The sequence below is a fragment of the Humulus lupulus genome, chromosome 5 (assembly GCF_963169125.1).
Source record: "Humulus lupulus chromosome 5, drHumLupu1.1, whole genome shotgun sequence".
Classification (NCBI taxonomy): Eukaryota; Viridiplantae; Streptophyta; class Magnoliopsida; order Rosales; family Cannabaceae; genus Humulus; species Humulus lupulus.
The window spans coordinates 165,881,774-165,899,573 of record NC_084797.1 but is presented as its reverse complement, the minus strand read 5'-3'; the positions used below and the strand labels follow the sequence as shown (position 1 = coordinate 165,899,573).

The window sequence follows — 17,800 nt, the reverse complement described above, 5'->3', positions numbered from 1 at the left end:
CAACACATGAGATAGATATAGAGAGAAGAAGAGAAAATAACAAAGAGGCTTAGAAAAAGGACTTGTGTTTAAAGAGAATCTAAAACTATCAGAAAATCTGACTTGTTACTTATCAAACTTATGTTTTGACTTCTCTCTGTGCACTCCTTTTATAGACTCAATTAAGCCATTTAATTTAATTAAAAATCAATAAAATAATAGTCATTTTAAAGCCCTAGGTCAAAATTATCATGGGTTTTAGGCCCGTGAAATTTTCCATTTGATTATAAGCTCATTAGACTTAAAATCAAGGCCTGTATTATTTTCTATTGATTTAATTAATTAAATAATTATTTAAATACTTTATCAAATTAATTACTTATAATTTGAACTTTGATTTAAACTTATTTATTAATTTAGATACCAATTTATCTTAATTAATAAATCTGCCATATTTTTCTTTTCTTCTCAAATTTACACAAATCTGTGAAACTATCCAAAATTGACCTGGTCAACTTTGATAATTAAATCAATTAATTGAGACTATCTAGATGATTTTATCCAAGGTACAATGGGGACCATGAGCCTATGAAATCAAGCTCAAATAAGTTATCATAAATCTAACAAATAAATTTACTAACTTATTAACTCCTCGTGACTCCATTATAGACTCGGAATTGCACTCTTGAATTCATAGAATGCTTTATAACAAATATAGATACGTTATGAATTATCCATTGTTACAACCATAATTGTCACTCAATCCTCTATAGACGGTCTACAATGAGATAGGACTAAAATACCGTTTTACCCCTCATTGTATTTTATCCTTAAAACACTTAGTTCCTTGTAAATGATATTTCAGTAAACTAATTTAATTAATGAAATGAGATCTCTATCATTTAACACCTTGAACCAAACTAAAAGGAAACCATCGTTTCACTTCTTCATCAAAAGCTATATATGTTCATATCTATGATCAACACTCCCACTCAATTATTCTATTGAGTTCCCAAGATGTAAGTATGGGCTAGTCCGTAGGGTAAGCTGGTAACGAACAAGTCAAAGAACTAAAATAATACAATCAGTTAGAATACTAACCACTCAGAATTGAGATTGAATTGACCTATGGTCAACTATATGGTATAACTAGAATAGATAATAACAGTATGTTTACTTATTTTATCAACTATCAATATCGGTCCAGTCCGATGTAACAAATACATCCGTTCTTATCTACTTTTCTAATGTTCTGGAAAGAACATAACACAGTAATGTGTACGTAGATCATATCGTAGATTGGCAAGTCAGTGTAAATCTTGTGCACTGACTAATCCTAGGACTAAATTATTTTGAACATATAATCATATTTATATTCCACTGTGATTACGTCACTATAAATATGATTAGCTATATGCTCAGGATTTAATAGAAGTTTATATTAAACAAATAGCCATGAAAATAAAACATGTGAGCAAAGTGATTGACCAAGTTAAAAAAATGATTTCTATTCTTTTATTGATAATAAAATGAGATTACAAAGAATTTGGGTTTTAATTAGGGCATAAAACCCCAACATATTGTATGTCTCCATGGGGTTCCTAAGTCTATAATATCAGACCGGGATCCCATATTTACCTCCAAGTCTTAGGGTGGTTTGCAGAAGGCTATGGGAACTCAGTTGAAGTTCAGTAAGTTGGGAAAACTTATACAGGATCTTTATTTATTTTCATATATATCTAATATTAAAATTAATACGAGATAGCCTAAAACATGTTTCTAAAATTGAATTCAAAGAGAAACAAATAATAGAATACTTACAGTATACGCAGCGGAATGAAACAGTCCTTCCTTCAATTTCTCTAACTCTTGTATCCTCTTTGTCTCAGAGTATTATCAAGAAACTGAACCGATCTTCTATTTTCTTCACAATCTTCCAATGTATCCTTAGAACCACCTAGACTAGTGTGGGCAATTCTCAACACATGAGATAGATATAGAGAGAAGAAGAGAAAATAACAAAAAGGCTTAGAAAAGGACTTGTGTTTAGAGAGAATCTGAAACTATGAGAAAACCATTGATTAAACCTCTATATTGACTTCTCTCTAAGCACTCCTTTTATAGACTCAATTAGGCCATTTAATTTAATTAAAAAATCAATCAAATAATAGCCATTTTAAAGCCCTAGGTCGAAATTATCATGGGCTATAGGCCCGTGAAATTTCCCATTTGATTATAAGCCCATTGGACATAAGATCAAGGCCTGTATTATTTTCTATTGATTTAATTAATTAAATAATTATTTAAATCATTTATCAAATTAATTAATAATAATTTGAACTTTGATTTAAACTTATTTATTAATTTAGATACCAAGTTATCTTAATTAATAAATCTGCCGTAATTTCTCTTTTCTTCTCAAAATTACACAACTCTGTGAAACTATCCAAAATTGACCTGGTCAACTTTGATAATTATATTTGATGATTAAATCAATTAATTGAGACTATCTAGATAATTTTATCCAAGGTACAATGGGGACCATGGGACTATGAAATCAAGCTCCAATAAGTTATCGTAAATCTAACAAATAAATTTACTAACTTATTAATTCCTCGTGACTCCACTATAGACTCGTAATTGCACTCTTGAATTCATAGAACGCTCTATAACAAATATAGATATGCTATTGATTATCCATTGTTACAACCATAATTGTCACGCAATCCTGTATAGACGGTCTACAATGAGATAGGACTAAAATACCGTTTTACCCCTCATTGTATTTTATCCTTAAAACACTTAGTTCCTTGTAAATGATATTTCAGTAAACTAATTTAATTACTGAAATGAGATCTCTATCATTTAACACCTTGAACCAAACTAAAAGGAAACCATCGTTTCACTTCTTCATCAGAAGCTATAGATGTTCATATCTATGATTAACACTCCCACTCAATTATTCTACCGAGTTCCCAAGATGTAAGTATGGGCTAGTCCGTAGGGTAAGCTGATAACGAACAAGTCAAAGAACTCAAATAATATAATCAGTTAGAATACTAACCACTCAGAATTGAGATTGAATTGACCTATGGTTAACTATATGATATGACTAGAATAGATAATAACGGTATGTTTACTTATCTTATCAACTGTCAATATCGGTCCAGTCTGATGTAACAAATACATCTGATCTTATCTACTTTGCTAATGTTTTGGAAAGTACATAACACTGCAATGTGTAAGTAGATCATATCGTAGATTGGCAAATCAGTGTAAATCTGGTGCAATGACTAATCTTAGGACTAACTTATTTTGAACATATAATCATATTTATATTTCACTGTGATTACATCACTATAAATAAGATTAGCTATATGCTCGGGATTTAATAGAAGTTTATATTAAACAAATAATCATGAAAATAAAACATGTGAGCAAAGTGATTAACCAAGTCAAAAAAATGATTTCTATTCTTTTATTGATACTAAAATGAGATTACAAAGAATTTGGGTTTTAATTAGGGCATAAAACCCCAACACAGTACAACCTTTCATCCTCAGATAGACGGACAGTCTGAGAGGACAATTCAGATATTGGAGGACATGCTTAGAGCATGTGTGCTAGAATTCGAGTGGTCATGGAGTAAGTACCTTTCGTTGATTGAGTTTTCATACAACAATAGTTATCAATCAATGATTGGAGTATCTCCATACGAGATGTTGTATGGAAATAAGTGCAGATCACTCATTCATGGGGATGAGATGGGGGAGAGGAAGTATTTGGGACCGAAGATGGTTCAGAAGACTAATGAAGATATTGAGAAGATCCGAGCTCGAATGCTCGCTTTGCAGAGTAGACAGAAAAGCTACGCTGATCCTAAGGGTAGGGATGTGGAGTTTCAGGTGGGGGACCACGTTTATCTACGAGTTTCACCATTGCGAGGGGTGAGGAGATTTGGGAAAAAGGGCAAGCTGAGCCATAGATTCGTATGACCTTTTGAGATCTTGGAGAAGATCGGGCAGGTAGCCTACAGATTGGCTCTGCCACTGTCATTATCAAGAGTTCACGACGTATTCCACCTCTCAATGCTTCGAAAGTACGTCTCAAATACAACCCATGTATTGGGATAGGAAGATCTGGTGCTACAAACCAATTTATTGTATGAGGAGAGACCAATTCAGATTTTAGACAGAAAGGATAAGGTTTTGACGAACAAGATGATTCCTCTAGTCAAAGTCTTATGGAGGAATAGCAAGGTCGAGGAAGTGACTTGGGAGCTAGAGTTGGCCATGCGGGATCAGTATCCCGAGTTATTCAAGTAAATTTTGAGGACGAAATTTTCAATAGGAATGGATAGTTGTAATGTCCTGAAAATACTAATCGGTTTTAATGCCTTCATTAGCGTGCCAGGAGGGCATAATTGGATAATGTGTGATTTATTGATTAAATTTGTGACTATGTGGCATGCATGTTTATGAGTATTTAATATGCATGTGGGCCTGTTCTTGTTTATAAGGGCATATCTGTAATTTGGGCCTATTGCAAGCATAAATGTGATTATATGTGTTAAATGATTGAGACCACATTCTTATGTGGATATATTTGCAGAATTCGCTTCGAGGCGATCCTAGTGAGCAGATTAGCGGAATAGTCACAGCGGGGGTTTAATACCCAGCTCAAGGCGAGCCTAGGGTTATTCTGGGAAGTTTAATGTATATTTGGGATTTATTGAGTAACAACTAAGTGTTTGGTGATTAGTTGGGCATGTCAGGATTAATTGAGAATTTGTAGGACGACTCAAGGAATTAGCGGGAAATGGGGCAAATGACCATTTTGCCCTTAAGGGTAACAAAGGGGTCGGGTTACTACCAAGGGTATTTTGGTCTTTTGTAGGAGTAGGCTTGAAAGACTATAGGGAGTGATCATAAATTAGTAGAACATATCAAAATTTCACAAACTCTATATATATATATATCTTGCACGTTCTCTCTATCTCTCCCTCTATTGCGCTTTGAGGTTCAAGGAATTCTTGAAGGGAGAAGCTTGGTTTTAAGCTGGGAAGTCTGGGAATATTTGTTATATTATTTTATAATATAATGTAATATTATATTATATTATAATATAATGTTTTAGATTAAATAAATGTGACAAAGAGTGTCACATATTGTAACATATAATAGAGAGTTACAATATTTAGATATATGAGATATATCCAAATAATGTAACATATGTGGTGTTACAAATTTGTAACTTCCAAATATTACCCTTTATTGTGTAAATTTGTTGTTACACAATATTGAGATGAATTTCATAAAGCCATATGTGAAATGGCTGTTAGAGATATGATTTTAACCCCAATAATGTGTTTTGGGAGTTACAAAATCATTTGGGAGGGTTTGGAACCGTTTGGAAAAACAACACATTTTTAAGTGCTGAAATTGGTTAGTGGGCGCGGCCTGTGGGACAGAGACCAATGGCTGCGGCTACTAATGTCTCTGGCCGCGGCCACAGGCCAAAAACTGAACAATTTTTCAGTTTTTTCAATCTTTGTTGAACGGCTCAAAAAACCCAAATAACTCCCAAATCTCCTTTTTAATTCCATATTAATCCAATTAAACATTGGTAACAACCATGGGGGTTGGTGGAATTTGAAATTCAAAGGGTGTCTCTAAACTCTATAAATAGGAGCCTGTAGCTCACTTGTAAGACACAACATTTTCTATCCATTTGAGCACTTGGCTAGAAACACCTTGAGGCTTGATAATTCCATAAAGCATTTCCTATAATCTGTGAGAGATCCCTTAGTGCTTGAGTTAGGGGGAAATACACTTTTGGACAAAGGTTTCAAACCTTGTTCAAGTTGGTGATCCCCAACACTCTTCACTTTGGTAGTGTGAGTGAGAGTTGTTCATCTTTTGTTTCTTGTTCCTTTCTTTCATTCTATTGCTTTTCATCTTTATATTGTTCTTCTCTATTTACTTGTATTTCTTGTTCAAGAGTTGTAATCTTTCTTTTCTTTTGTTTCAAACACTTTACTTTATTTGTAACCTTTTTCTTAGAGTTGTATTTTACTATTCTATTCTTCATCATCATCTTCTTTGTTTATTTGTAATTTTTAGTTATAGAGTTGTAACTCTTTTTAATCAATCATTATTTATTTGTAATATATTGCATAGAGATGTAATTTATTATTATTTCCATTGAGGCAAAATACATATTTTCCTAACAATATCAAGCTAGGGTCAATAAAGGAATTTTTGTGGATTGAGGCTATAAACTGAGGTAAGAATTCTTTCTTGATTCTTCTGGGAATTCAGATTGTTAGGATGAGTTTTGATTGGGTTTTGAGTGTTGATTGATTGCTGATTTGGGGTGGCAATTTCAGTAGGTTTTTGGGTGATTTATTATGCCTAAGTTATGTGGTTAAGAGTCCTAGACTCGGTTCTGGGATTGGTTGAAGGTTGCAAGGGATTTTTGTTGAGTTGAGCTGGTGAAAAATGCAGAGAAACCTAGGGATTTCTGGCTTCACAGGGGCGTGCCGTGGCTCGCGTGCTCCAGAAGGCTCTGGGGGGCTTGCTGACTTGTGGGCGCGTCTCGGCCCTAAAGGGAAAGTCATGCCCCACCTCCCCCTGGAGCAGGAGGCTGGCACCTCTGACTTGAGGCGCGCCACGACCCTTAGGGCCAGGTCGCGGCCCGCCTAGGCAGCCATAGCCTAGGTTGGTGTTTAGGCTCGGGGAGGCACGAGGATTTAAACCTAAGAGCTCGGGACGAATTGTACAACCCAATTTAGTAGAATTCGAGGCCCCGGAGGCTAGTATTTTTTTTTCAAAGCATTTAATTGGATTATATTTTGATAGTTATCCATTGTCGCTTGTGACTAGGGTTACCGTTAAGGCTCGGAATTGAGGATGGTGCTCGGGACCGCTCTACATCCTTCTCTCGGGATTCGAGGTAAGAAAACTACACCCAAGTTGTGAATGTCCCTGTAAATGAACATATGTGTTATGTAACTTGTATATCTGTTATGTTTGATGTGAAAATACGACCTAAAGAAGTCAGGGCTGATGTTGAGCGTACTGAACACAGGTCGGCCTAAGCGAGCTAGGATTAGCTAAATAACCAGAGGGCTCGGCCTAAGGACGCCGACCACTATTTAACTGTATTAAGGTTGATTTATATTTTTGGATTGAACTATTATCATTGCCTAGTTTAGCACTTGTATTCTGTTGTTAATAGAATTGATTAATTTAAAATTCACTATGTACAGTCTGTTGTTATTTATGCTTGTTGAATTTGGTTTTCCTGCTGAGCCTTGGCTTACGGGTGCTAAGTGGTGCAGGTAAAGGCAAGGAAAATATGGACCAACCATGAGTTGGAGAGCCTTGGGGGTGGAGTGTACATCAGCATCTGCTCGACCGCCACGGCCGGGGGAATTACAGGGACTAGAGCTCAAACTTGTGTTATGCCACTTAGGCTGGCTACTGTTGTATTAACTTTTGAGGGTTGTATCCGCCATGCAAACATTATTTTTGGGATCCCATGTATCAAACTCTTATTTTAATGAAAATCAACCATTTTACGATCAATATCTTTTAACCCTAATCTGCCACTTGACTTTATAAACACTTTTATGTTTAAACGACTTGATTAGCAAGTCTTGCACTATTTTAAACACATAGTGTAATGGTCTTGGTTACCTAGGGTGTTACATGCTTTCCCATGAAACCACCATCACAATATCACAAAAAACCAATCAATGATTAAATAAACCAAAACTTATCATACATGATCTAGAACTTTGAGAGGAAAGAAGAAGATCAACACATGCATAACAAGAAACCCTAACATGCGTAAATGATAGAGATTAGATGAAAAGAAAAATCAAATCACCACACATAAATCCTTACCTCTTGATCTAGTTAACCAATTAAGCAGCTATGGAATAAGGACCCTTCCTGTGAATGTGTTCAACCTTATCAAAAACATAAATCCTAGATTAGTTTCTAGAGATAGAAGAAGAATAAAAAGTCATGAACTAATTTAACTTACCACCCTAGATCTTCTTCCTCTCTCTTCCTTCCTCTTCTTGTCTTCTTTTCCTCTCTCCATTTTCGCGGCCCCAAGGAAATATGAATCCCCAATATTCATTTTTTTCCTTATATACTCACCCTAAATCAAAACCCTAAAATAATTTTACAGCCCAACATGTCCCGTAGCTTGGTCCCCATTTTGACTCTTATTTTTTGCATTTTAGGAAAAAAATTATTTCACAAAAGTTGTAGATATTTTGATTATCTTTTTAACGATATCATTTTTATTAATATTTCACTCCTACAACTCAAGTTATAGTTGTTTTACTGAGACTGGGTCCAGAGTTACGAGAATTTAAAAATGGCAACTATTTTCTTTGCTCACCACTTCTCTCTTTGTTTCATTTTCACAATATAACACACATGCATTTCTAGAACCTTCTCCCTTTATTATAGATTTTCCTAAACATGGAAACATCTTCATTTCCACAATTTAGTCTAGGTTCAAGTCTACTCTCTTGCACGCCCACCATGCATGTCATGCACTTGACATAACCATGCATGTCTATCACTACTTACCATGATCTCACATACACACAATAAAAACACATGCACAACCAATAAAAATTATTTAAATAAACAAAATAAATAAAAATAAACTCAAACACTTAACACTTAAATAAATAAATTAAAATAACCAAACACATGAACAAATAATAAAAATTCGTGCACTACAATTATATGTGTTAGACACAATTATTCCATTAATGATCTGGAACTAGAACGATGGAAGAGTAATCAGAGGAATGACTTCTGACACGAACCCTCACAGAATTGTAACTATTTACACTACCGGCTTCAGTAAACAAGCCGGGTTTGCAAGTTGGGGCTATGACGAGGGATCTTTTTTTATCACACATACATACAAACCAATGATTTCGGTACGTTTTATAGTACTACCTTATCCTCTTACCATTATCATGTCCCACATTTTCCTTTCTGTTAGAGATATTTGTATTGCCTCAATGGAAAATAAGAAATACTATTACAACTCTATGCAAAAATACAATAGACAATGTAATTGATTAAATTAGATTACAACTCAATAATCAAAATATAAGTAAATGTAGAAATAAGAGGAATAAGAAAATTATAAGAACTACAACTCTAAAAAAAATTATACAAATAAATATGTAAATAGAATATAGAAGAAGAGAAGACAAAACCAATAGTAGAAAAAAAAACAAGAACAAAAAGTAAAATACTCTCACTCACACAACCAAAGTGAAGAACATTGGGGATCACCAACTTGAACAAGGTTTACAACCTTTGCTCAAAAGCTTATTTCCCCATATCTCAAGCACTAAGGGATTCTCTCAATATTGGCAACAACTCTCTGGAATAATCAAACATTTTGGTGTATTTCTAGCCAAGTGCTCTAGTGGATAGAAATAGAGTTGTCTTACAAGTGAGCGTTAGGCTTTTATTTATAGAATTTTGAGACACTCTTTGAATTTCAAATTCCACCAACCTCCATGGCTGTTACCAATGATTAATTTGATGTTTATGGAATTAAAAAGGAGTTTGGGGAGTTACTTGGGGTATTAGGACTATTTAAAGCGGAAAAAATAGTTGAAAATTGGCTGAACACATCTTTGGTCGTGGCCACTAGCATGCCTAGCTGTGGCCGTGGCTCGCTGTCCCCCAAGCCACGGCTACCAATGCTCATGGCCGCGGCCACAGGCCATTTTCAACTCAAAATTGTCATTTTTCTAAAACGTTCCAAAACATCCCAAATATTTTCCCACATGTTTTTGTAACATCCAAACACCTAATGGGAGTTAAAAACATGTCTCCAACAACCATATTTCATAATGTCTTTGTGAAATCCAATCTCAAATGGGTAACATACAATATACACATTATTGGGTAATATTTGGGAGCTACAAGTTTGAAACTGATTTTGTAACTCCAAAATATGTCACATTTGGGCACACACATTGTCCAATTTTGTGACTCTCAATAATATGTTATAAAGTGTGACAAATCACATTTGTGTGACAAATCACATTTTGTCACATTATTTTATCTAACATTATATTATATGAAATAATATAACATTTTTATTTTGTACTAGAGCAGCCTGACAAAATAACATTGAAATGTTTGATGTTCGAGATAGAGATACTTGCCTTTTTTGGGATGTCAATAAACTGCTACAACCATGAGTTATGTTCCCCTCTAGGTTAAATAGAAGGAGGAAGAGTAGTCGTGATGACAACCTCCGAGCTTGCACAATGGGATATTAATGCTAATAAAGCTTTTAAAATAAACCAATGGCCGACCATGGGACTCACAATACATACAATTAGTAATGTGAATGGAGAAAACGACACATGTACAACACATATTGCAAGGTACGATTATTTCATCATCTAGAGTCTTAAAAAAGAAATGTTTTTTAAAAAAAAACCACGATCTATACTCTTTGATGAGAGAACTCAATCAAGTACTGCAGTAAATCTCCTTCTTTCAGTGGAGAAGGTATATTGTATTTCATTGTATGGTGACTCTGTGTTCTTAGGTGTCAGAAGTATTTCCATGTCTAAATACTACTCATTCAGAGACCAAATCATAAATATTGAAACCTGAGCTGGAGCTACTATGGCTAAATACACGTTACCTGGGTATGCAGAGTATCTTGAAGTTGATAACAAAATAATTCAGGTTTGGAGCAATGGGTGAAAGTTATCGCACTCACTCCACAAGGATTGTTTGCATTTGATCACATCTTTAATAATAACCCAACAATAATTGTGGGAAATGAAATCCAACCCATCCGACACACTAGTAGAATTTATTCGCCTGGATTGATACATCCAACTTTTGATGTAAGCTCCAATGGAAGAGTCCTGATTTCATCATCAAGGAAACGACTAATGACTGTCAAATGAAGGTGTCATAGTAGTGTTCTCAATTGTCATATTCATGTATTTTCTTAAGAGTGTAAACTTTGGTTTTTATTTTTGTTTGTTTTATGATTGATAGTATGTCATTCGGTGAACATATTTATCTACTTCCAAGGTAATGCATGACTTTTTTTAAGTTTAGAATGTAGATATGTCCTTGAACTTTTAAGTAATTAATGGTTGCATGTATCAAATTAGAAGATCAGTTGCCACAAATCATCCATTATGATTAGATTGAAAAGTTTTATCATGCGTTTTACTTTTTGACATATTGTAAATATTAATCCAACTACTTTATTAGTTTGCCTATAACACAAGATAATTAAGTCTCACCAACTTTTTTTATAAATATTATTCAATCACTCAATTCATATGTATCATGCACAAATTGGGGCCTATGGTTTAAATTAAATTCATTTTCCAAAAAAAATGACAAATAAAGTTGTTCTTAATCAAATTGGAACTTAACAAATATAATTTTGATAAATTATGTGAAATTTCAATTTACAGAGGTGAAGAATTTGTGTAGAAATATGCATTATAAACACACCAATTGGGATGACAAGAGTAGACATTACAAAACACTCCCATGAAACCTAAACAACTAAAATTCTCAATACAAAAATAAAATAAAAAAACTAACCATTTATCATTGTTCGAAAACCAGAAACAATTTTAGTAGCCACAAGGGGAGCTACCTTCCTTAAAAAGTATTTAGAACGTAGCAGAAGCAACAAAATGATGACATGCCTCATTACTAATTCTTGGAATCCGATTCAAAGAAAGAGAAATCAAAATGGAACCTAAATCAATGATGTCTAAATGAAAGTCCAATTGGGAGTGTGTTTATTTAGAAAAATCTACATAACACCTGACATGAAAATAAAAAAAATATAAAAAAAGACATTAGATAAACAAAATTTAACAACAACAACCATAACTTTAATATCAGCTTGTACATGTTATAGGAAGAATTCAAGTTATTACTAGGTACAGACAAATGTTTTAATACAACTTTAGGGGGTTGGGAATCCAGAGATGGAAGCAAAGGAGATAAGCAAACTTCCCAATTAGAAAAGGACGGTTGAGAATCCAATGAAGGACATTAATCCAATCAAAAAATTATAAATAAACCGTAATCATAACTCCTTTATCATCCATTGCATGTTTTTTAGAACTACAACTTACCCTTACGCCAATAGTAAGTAGTTGCAACTAGTTGTATTTTCTCCCTCACTCTATTGTTATATGCCAGGAAAATATACAATACAGCGCGTGCCCTTTCATATTCATATTTGAACTGCAATGTTTTCAAGCATAACAATGACACATGAAAATAAATCTAAGCACAAAAGATGAGCGGAAAAGTTATATATTGATAGAAAGTAAATATTGTATTCTCCTCAAAACATTCCATTACACAGTACACGGTTATACAAGTGCTGAGATAAAAGGGGACCAAAAGGAAAGCAAGGACACCTGTCCTCTATACTAGTGACTAGAAGCTACTGTAACTAATCCATACAATTAGAAAGCGTAATTATGGTATAACATCCCCCGCAAACACAACAGGCTAGGCAACATGATGAGTTTGGTACGCAGAGCTTAAAACCGAGAGGTGACCAGTGGTTTGGTTAAATAGTCGGCAATCTGGTCAATAGAGGGCGTGTACACAAGCAGCAAGGATTGAGCATTGACCCGCTCTCGCACGAAGTGATAATCGATCTCCACATGCTTTGTGCGAGCATGAAATTCAGGATTTGAGGCAAGATGCAATGTGCTAATGTTGCCACAATGTAACATTGGAGCAGAGGAGAGGGAAATACCCAATTTAGCAAGTAAAGACTCAATCCACCACACTTAAGAAGCACCATTAGCAAGAGCACGATATTCAGATTTCGTGCTAGAACGAGAGACCACTCGTTGCTTAGACGATGACCAGGAAATAAGGTTGAGGCCCAGAAAAATGCAATAGGCACTGGTACTATGGCGGTCATCAGGACATGATGCCCAATCTGCATCAGTGAAACAATGAAGCTACAATAAGGAAACACGTTGAATATTAACACCAAGATGGGTCGTGCCTTTCAGATAACGCAAGACACGCTTGGCTGCCTGAAAATGAGCCATGGTGGGGGCATGCATGAACTGACATAGCTTGTTCACAAAGAATGCAATGTCTAGTCGGGTTATAGTGCAATATTGTAATGCACCAATGATATTCCTGTATTCAGTAGCATTGGGGAGAGGTAGACCATCATGGAGAGAAAGGGAACCCAAAGCAATAGGAGAGGAGACGGACTTAGATTCCAGCATACCAGTTTTGTGCAACAAGTCACGTATATACTTGGACTGAGACATGTGAAGACCAGAAGAATTCCAAGAGACTTGGATGCCGAGAAAAAAATGTAATAAGTCGAGATCTTTGACTTGAAACCTGCTTAATGTGGAAAGAAAAAAATGCCGAGAAAAAAATCAATGTGGAAAGAAACTTAAAAAACTAAGAACAGATAATGGTTTAGAATTTTGTAGTGGTGAGTTTAACAAATTTTGTGCTGAGAATGGAATTATAAGACATAAAACATGCCCTGACACTCCTCAACAAAATGGATTAGCCGAGAGATTGAATAGGACTATCCTAAATAAAGTTAGATGTATGCTATCCGAATCGTGTTTGCCTAAGTGTTTTTGGGCTGAAGCTACTTCTACTGCTTGCTACTTAATAAATAGGTCACCTTCTTCAGCTATAGGATTTAAAACTCCTATGGAAGTATGGACTGGTAAAAGTCCAAACTTGTCTCATTTAAAAACATTTGGTTGTATTGCTTATGTGCATAAGAATCAAGGAAAATTAGAGCCAAGAGCTCTAAAAACTGTTTTCATTGGGTATCCTAGTGGTGTTAAAGGTTATAAACTATGGTTAATAAATGAAAGAAAATGTGTCATTAGTAAGCATGTTATTTTTGATGAAAATTCTTGCTACAAAACTAACTTGCAGGGACAAAATATTACTGAAAATTCACAGTTTGAGGTGGAAAATAAATCTGATGCTGGTCTACAAGATCAGACATATACAAACTTTGATTTTTCAGGTAACAATGACACAATTAAGGTGGAGCATAGTGAAGAAAATCCAAGGGAAGAGCCTGCTGAAACAGAAATTGAGGTGGAGCAAGCTGATACCAATGAAGATCTAAGAGACTACTTGCTGGCCAGAGATAGAACAAGGAGAGAAATAAGGAAACCTGATAGATATTCAGCCCAGTTTGCACAATCCGAGATCACTGCATATGCTCTGAATATTGGGGACTCAATAGAGCTTGGAGAGCCAACCTCCTTTGCTGAAGTAAGCAAAAACAAACATAGAAGGGAATGGACAGCTGCTATGCAAGAAGAAATGAAGTCCCATTGGAAAAACCAAACATGGAAGCTTGTTGACAGGCCAGAAAATAAGAAAATAATTGGATGTAAGTGGATTTATAAGATCAAGCCTGCTATTCCTGGTGTTGAAAATCAGAGGTTTAAGGCTAGAGTTGTGGCAAAAGGATTCTGTCAAGTCGAAGGGGTTGACTATCATGAAGTTTTCTCTCCAGTGGTGAAACTATCATCTATAAGGCTCGTGCTTGCTGCTGTAGCAATGCAGAATTTAGAATTAGAGCAACTCGACGTGAAGACTGCTTTCTTACATGACAACCTTGAAGAGAATATATACATGTCTCAGCCCGAAGGTTTTGTCAAGAAAGGAACAGAAGGGAAAGTCTGTTTGCTCCAAAGATCTCTGTACGGATTAAAGCAGTCACCAAGAATGTGGTACAAAAGGTTTGATGATTTTATTCTAACCAAGGGATATAGTAGAAGTCACTATGATCACTGTGTTTATTTGAGAAAAATAAGAGAAGGTGTGATGATTTACTTACTACTGTATGTTGATGACATGCTTCTAGCATGCCAAGATAAGGAGGAAATTCAAAAGTTAAAAGAGGTTCTCAAGGCAGAATTTGACATGAAAGACCTAGGGCCTGCTAGAAGAATACTTGGCATAGAAATCAAGAGAGATAGAAGAAAGGGACTGTTAAAACTATCTCAATCAGGTTATATCAAAAGGATTAAAGAAATCTTTGGTCAAAAAGATGCTAAAACTGTTTGCACTCCTACTGCTGCAAATGTCAGATTAGAAGCTGTCAAAGGTGAGTTATCAAATGAAGAGGCTAAATATATGGATAATCTTCCCTATTCTAGTGCTGTGGGAAGTATTATGTATGCAATGATAGGAACAAGGCCTGACATTGCTTATGAAGTTAGCCTTATTAGCCGATTTATGAGCAAACCTGCCCGATCTCACTGGCAAGCTGTTAAGTGGCTGCTGAGATATTTGAAGGGAAGTTCAGAACTGGGATTAGAATACAAAAAAGGAGAAAAACAAGTTATAGGCTACTGTGACTCAGATTATGCTGCTGATCTAGACAAAAGAAGGTCTTTAACTGGTTTTGTTTTTACATTTGGTGGAAATGTCATCAGCTGGAAATCAAACTTGCAACACATTGTGGCTTTGTCTACCACTGAAGCCAAATATGTGGCTCTTACAGAAGCAATAAAGGAAGCAATATGGCTGCAAGGTATAACCAAAGAGCTGGAACTGAATTCAGCAGATACTAAGGTGTATTGTGAGTCACAGAGTGCCATACACTTGTCCAAGAATAGTGCTTACCATGAAAGGACCAAACACATTGATGTTAGGCTGCACTTCATAAGAGATGTAGTGGCACAAGGAGAGATAAAAGTAGAAAAGATATCTACTTTAATTAATCCAGCTGATATGTTAACCAAGGGAATACCAACAAACAAGTTCAAGGAAGCTTTGGACTTGTTAAATGTTGGTCCTACTTAGTTACTACAGCTGGAGCAGGGTTCCCTATGTCGATTCCAACTAAGTCCTATAGAAATGCCAGTCAAGGTGGAGTTTGTTAATGTGTGACTTGCATTTCTTGACTGTTAGTTAAAACCGTTATCTTGGGCTGCAGACCAAGTGATTGTTATTATTCTGTTAAGTCAAGTTAAATCAAGTTAGTTAGTTAAGGTATCTATAGGTCTTTGTTTGTAAGCCTTATACCTATAAAAGACATAGATTATTTCAGAAAAAGGCTAAGAGAGTTTAGTGTGCTAAGAGGCTTTGTTTTTGTCTACTCTGTTCTTGTGGAAAAAGAAAACGAGAGTGACTGTAAGCTTTGGGGTTTTGGCCTGGTGAATGGCTTGTAAAGATCTTAGCTGGTGTATTCTAGTGCTGTAAATCTCTCTTCTTCATAGTGGATTCGACTAGGGAAGATAAGTTCCCTGCCTTGGATATAGGAGTTCCTAATTGGAATCTCTAAACCAAGTAACTTTGTTTCTGTTTTCTCTCTTTCTGTCATTACTTTTCTTGTTCCTTTTGCTGTGTGTGTATTGTGTTCATTTCAGATATCAAGCAAAGTTCTCACAGAGATGAACGAAACTGCAGCTTGTGAGTATTATACGGACGTAGAAAGGGAAAGCACTCACACCCAAATATCCGAAGATGATCATAAGAAGGGGTTTTTGATAGAGACATTGAAAGGGACTAAGAAACCCAAAATCCGAGTAGGCAATCTATTAATCAAATAAACTGCAGTTGCAAAAGTGTAAGGCCAATAAGAAAGAGGCATACTTGCATGAGCAAGAAGAGTAAGCCCAAGCTCCACAATATGACGGTTTTTACGCTCAACACGATTGTTTTGTTGAGGGGTGTAAGGACAAGAGAGTTCATGAGAAATGCCATGTTGAGCAAAAAAGTTTGACAAGGAACGAAACTCCCCACCCCAATCAGATCTGACCCATTTAATAACACCCTGAAATTGAGTGTGAATCATGGTTTTGAATTGAATAAAAGCCTGAAACACTTCATCTTTGGTGTGCAATAAATAGAACCATGTAAAACGAGTATAGTCATCAATAAACAAGGCAAAATAGCGAACACTGGCAAAATAGGACGAGGAGAGAAACGAGGGGAAGGAACAGAGGTGGAGGAGGAAAGAGATTTAGGTTTAGGCTTGTGAAAGGATAGATTGGCTAAATTGGCTTGAAGGGAGCTTAAGGAAGCAGTGGCGGTTTGTCTGTCTAAACGAGCATCAAAGCTTAAGAGAAGAGAATGGACCTCTTCAATGGTGGTCTGAGCTGAACAAGCTTGAATAGAAGTCACAAATGCATTGTATTCAAGGCCAAGACCATTGAGCAGGTAAATAAGATGGTCCTTCAAAGAAACCGGGTCACCAACAGAAGCTAGAGTGTTGCACAATGATTTGAGTTTCTATAAATAGGCCATAGCAGAGAGACCTTCCTTCTTGAGAGATTGAAGAGCAGTGCGGACTTCAGAAATCTTGGCAAACAAAGCGGCGGTATATATCTGCTCCAAAGAAGACCAGATTTCAGCAGCTGTGGCGAAACCAACAATTTGGCCAAGAAGAGCATCAGATAGAGAAGCATAAAGCCAGCTCATAAGCAGGTGATTGTAGCGATGCCAGGAGAGAAAATCTGGGTTCACTTGAGTAGATGCTGAATCGGAGAACTGAGCTGGGCAAACTACTGAACCATCGAGGTACCCCTCAAGACCATTTGCTATAATAATATTCTGCATCTACATTTTCCAGACCAGAGAATTACTATCATCAAGTTTAACAGCTATTGTTTGACTCGCAGACGGGAAACCAGAGGATGGTGCCGAAGAAGATGAAGCTGCGACGGGAATAGAAAAGGGAGATAACGTCGTCGGAGCAACAGAAGTCTGTGGTTGGGGAGTTTGGGGAGGAG

The 17,800-nt window shown here is 35.8% G+C and overlaps 1 protein-coding gene across 1 annotated transcript; it reads right to left on the bottom strand.

The window, feature by feature from the left end:
- Positions 1-12,841: 12,841 nt before the first annotated feature.
- LOC133779646 (uncharacterized mitochondrial protein AtMg00810-like) lies at positions 12,842-13,342 on the bottom strand. The gene is made up of 2 exons (XM_062219582.1): positions 13,135-13,342; positions 12,842-12,996 (listed from the first exon to the last, which is right to left on the bottom strand). Exons 1-2 carry the CDS (start codon positions 13,340-13,342, stop codon positions 12,842-12,844), a joined length of 363 nt encoding a protein of 120 aa, XP_062075566.1.
- Between the last annotated feature and the right edge of the window lie 4,458 nt (positions 13,343-17,800).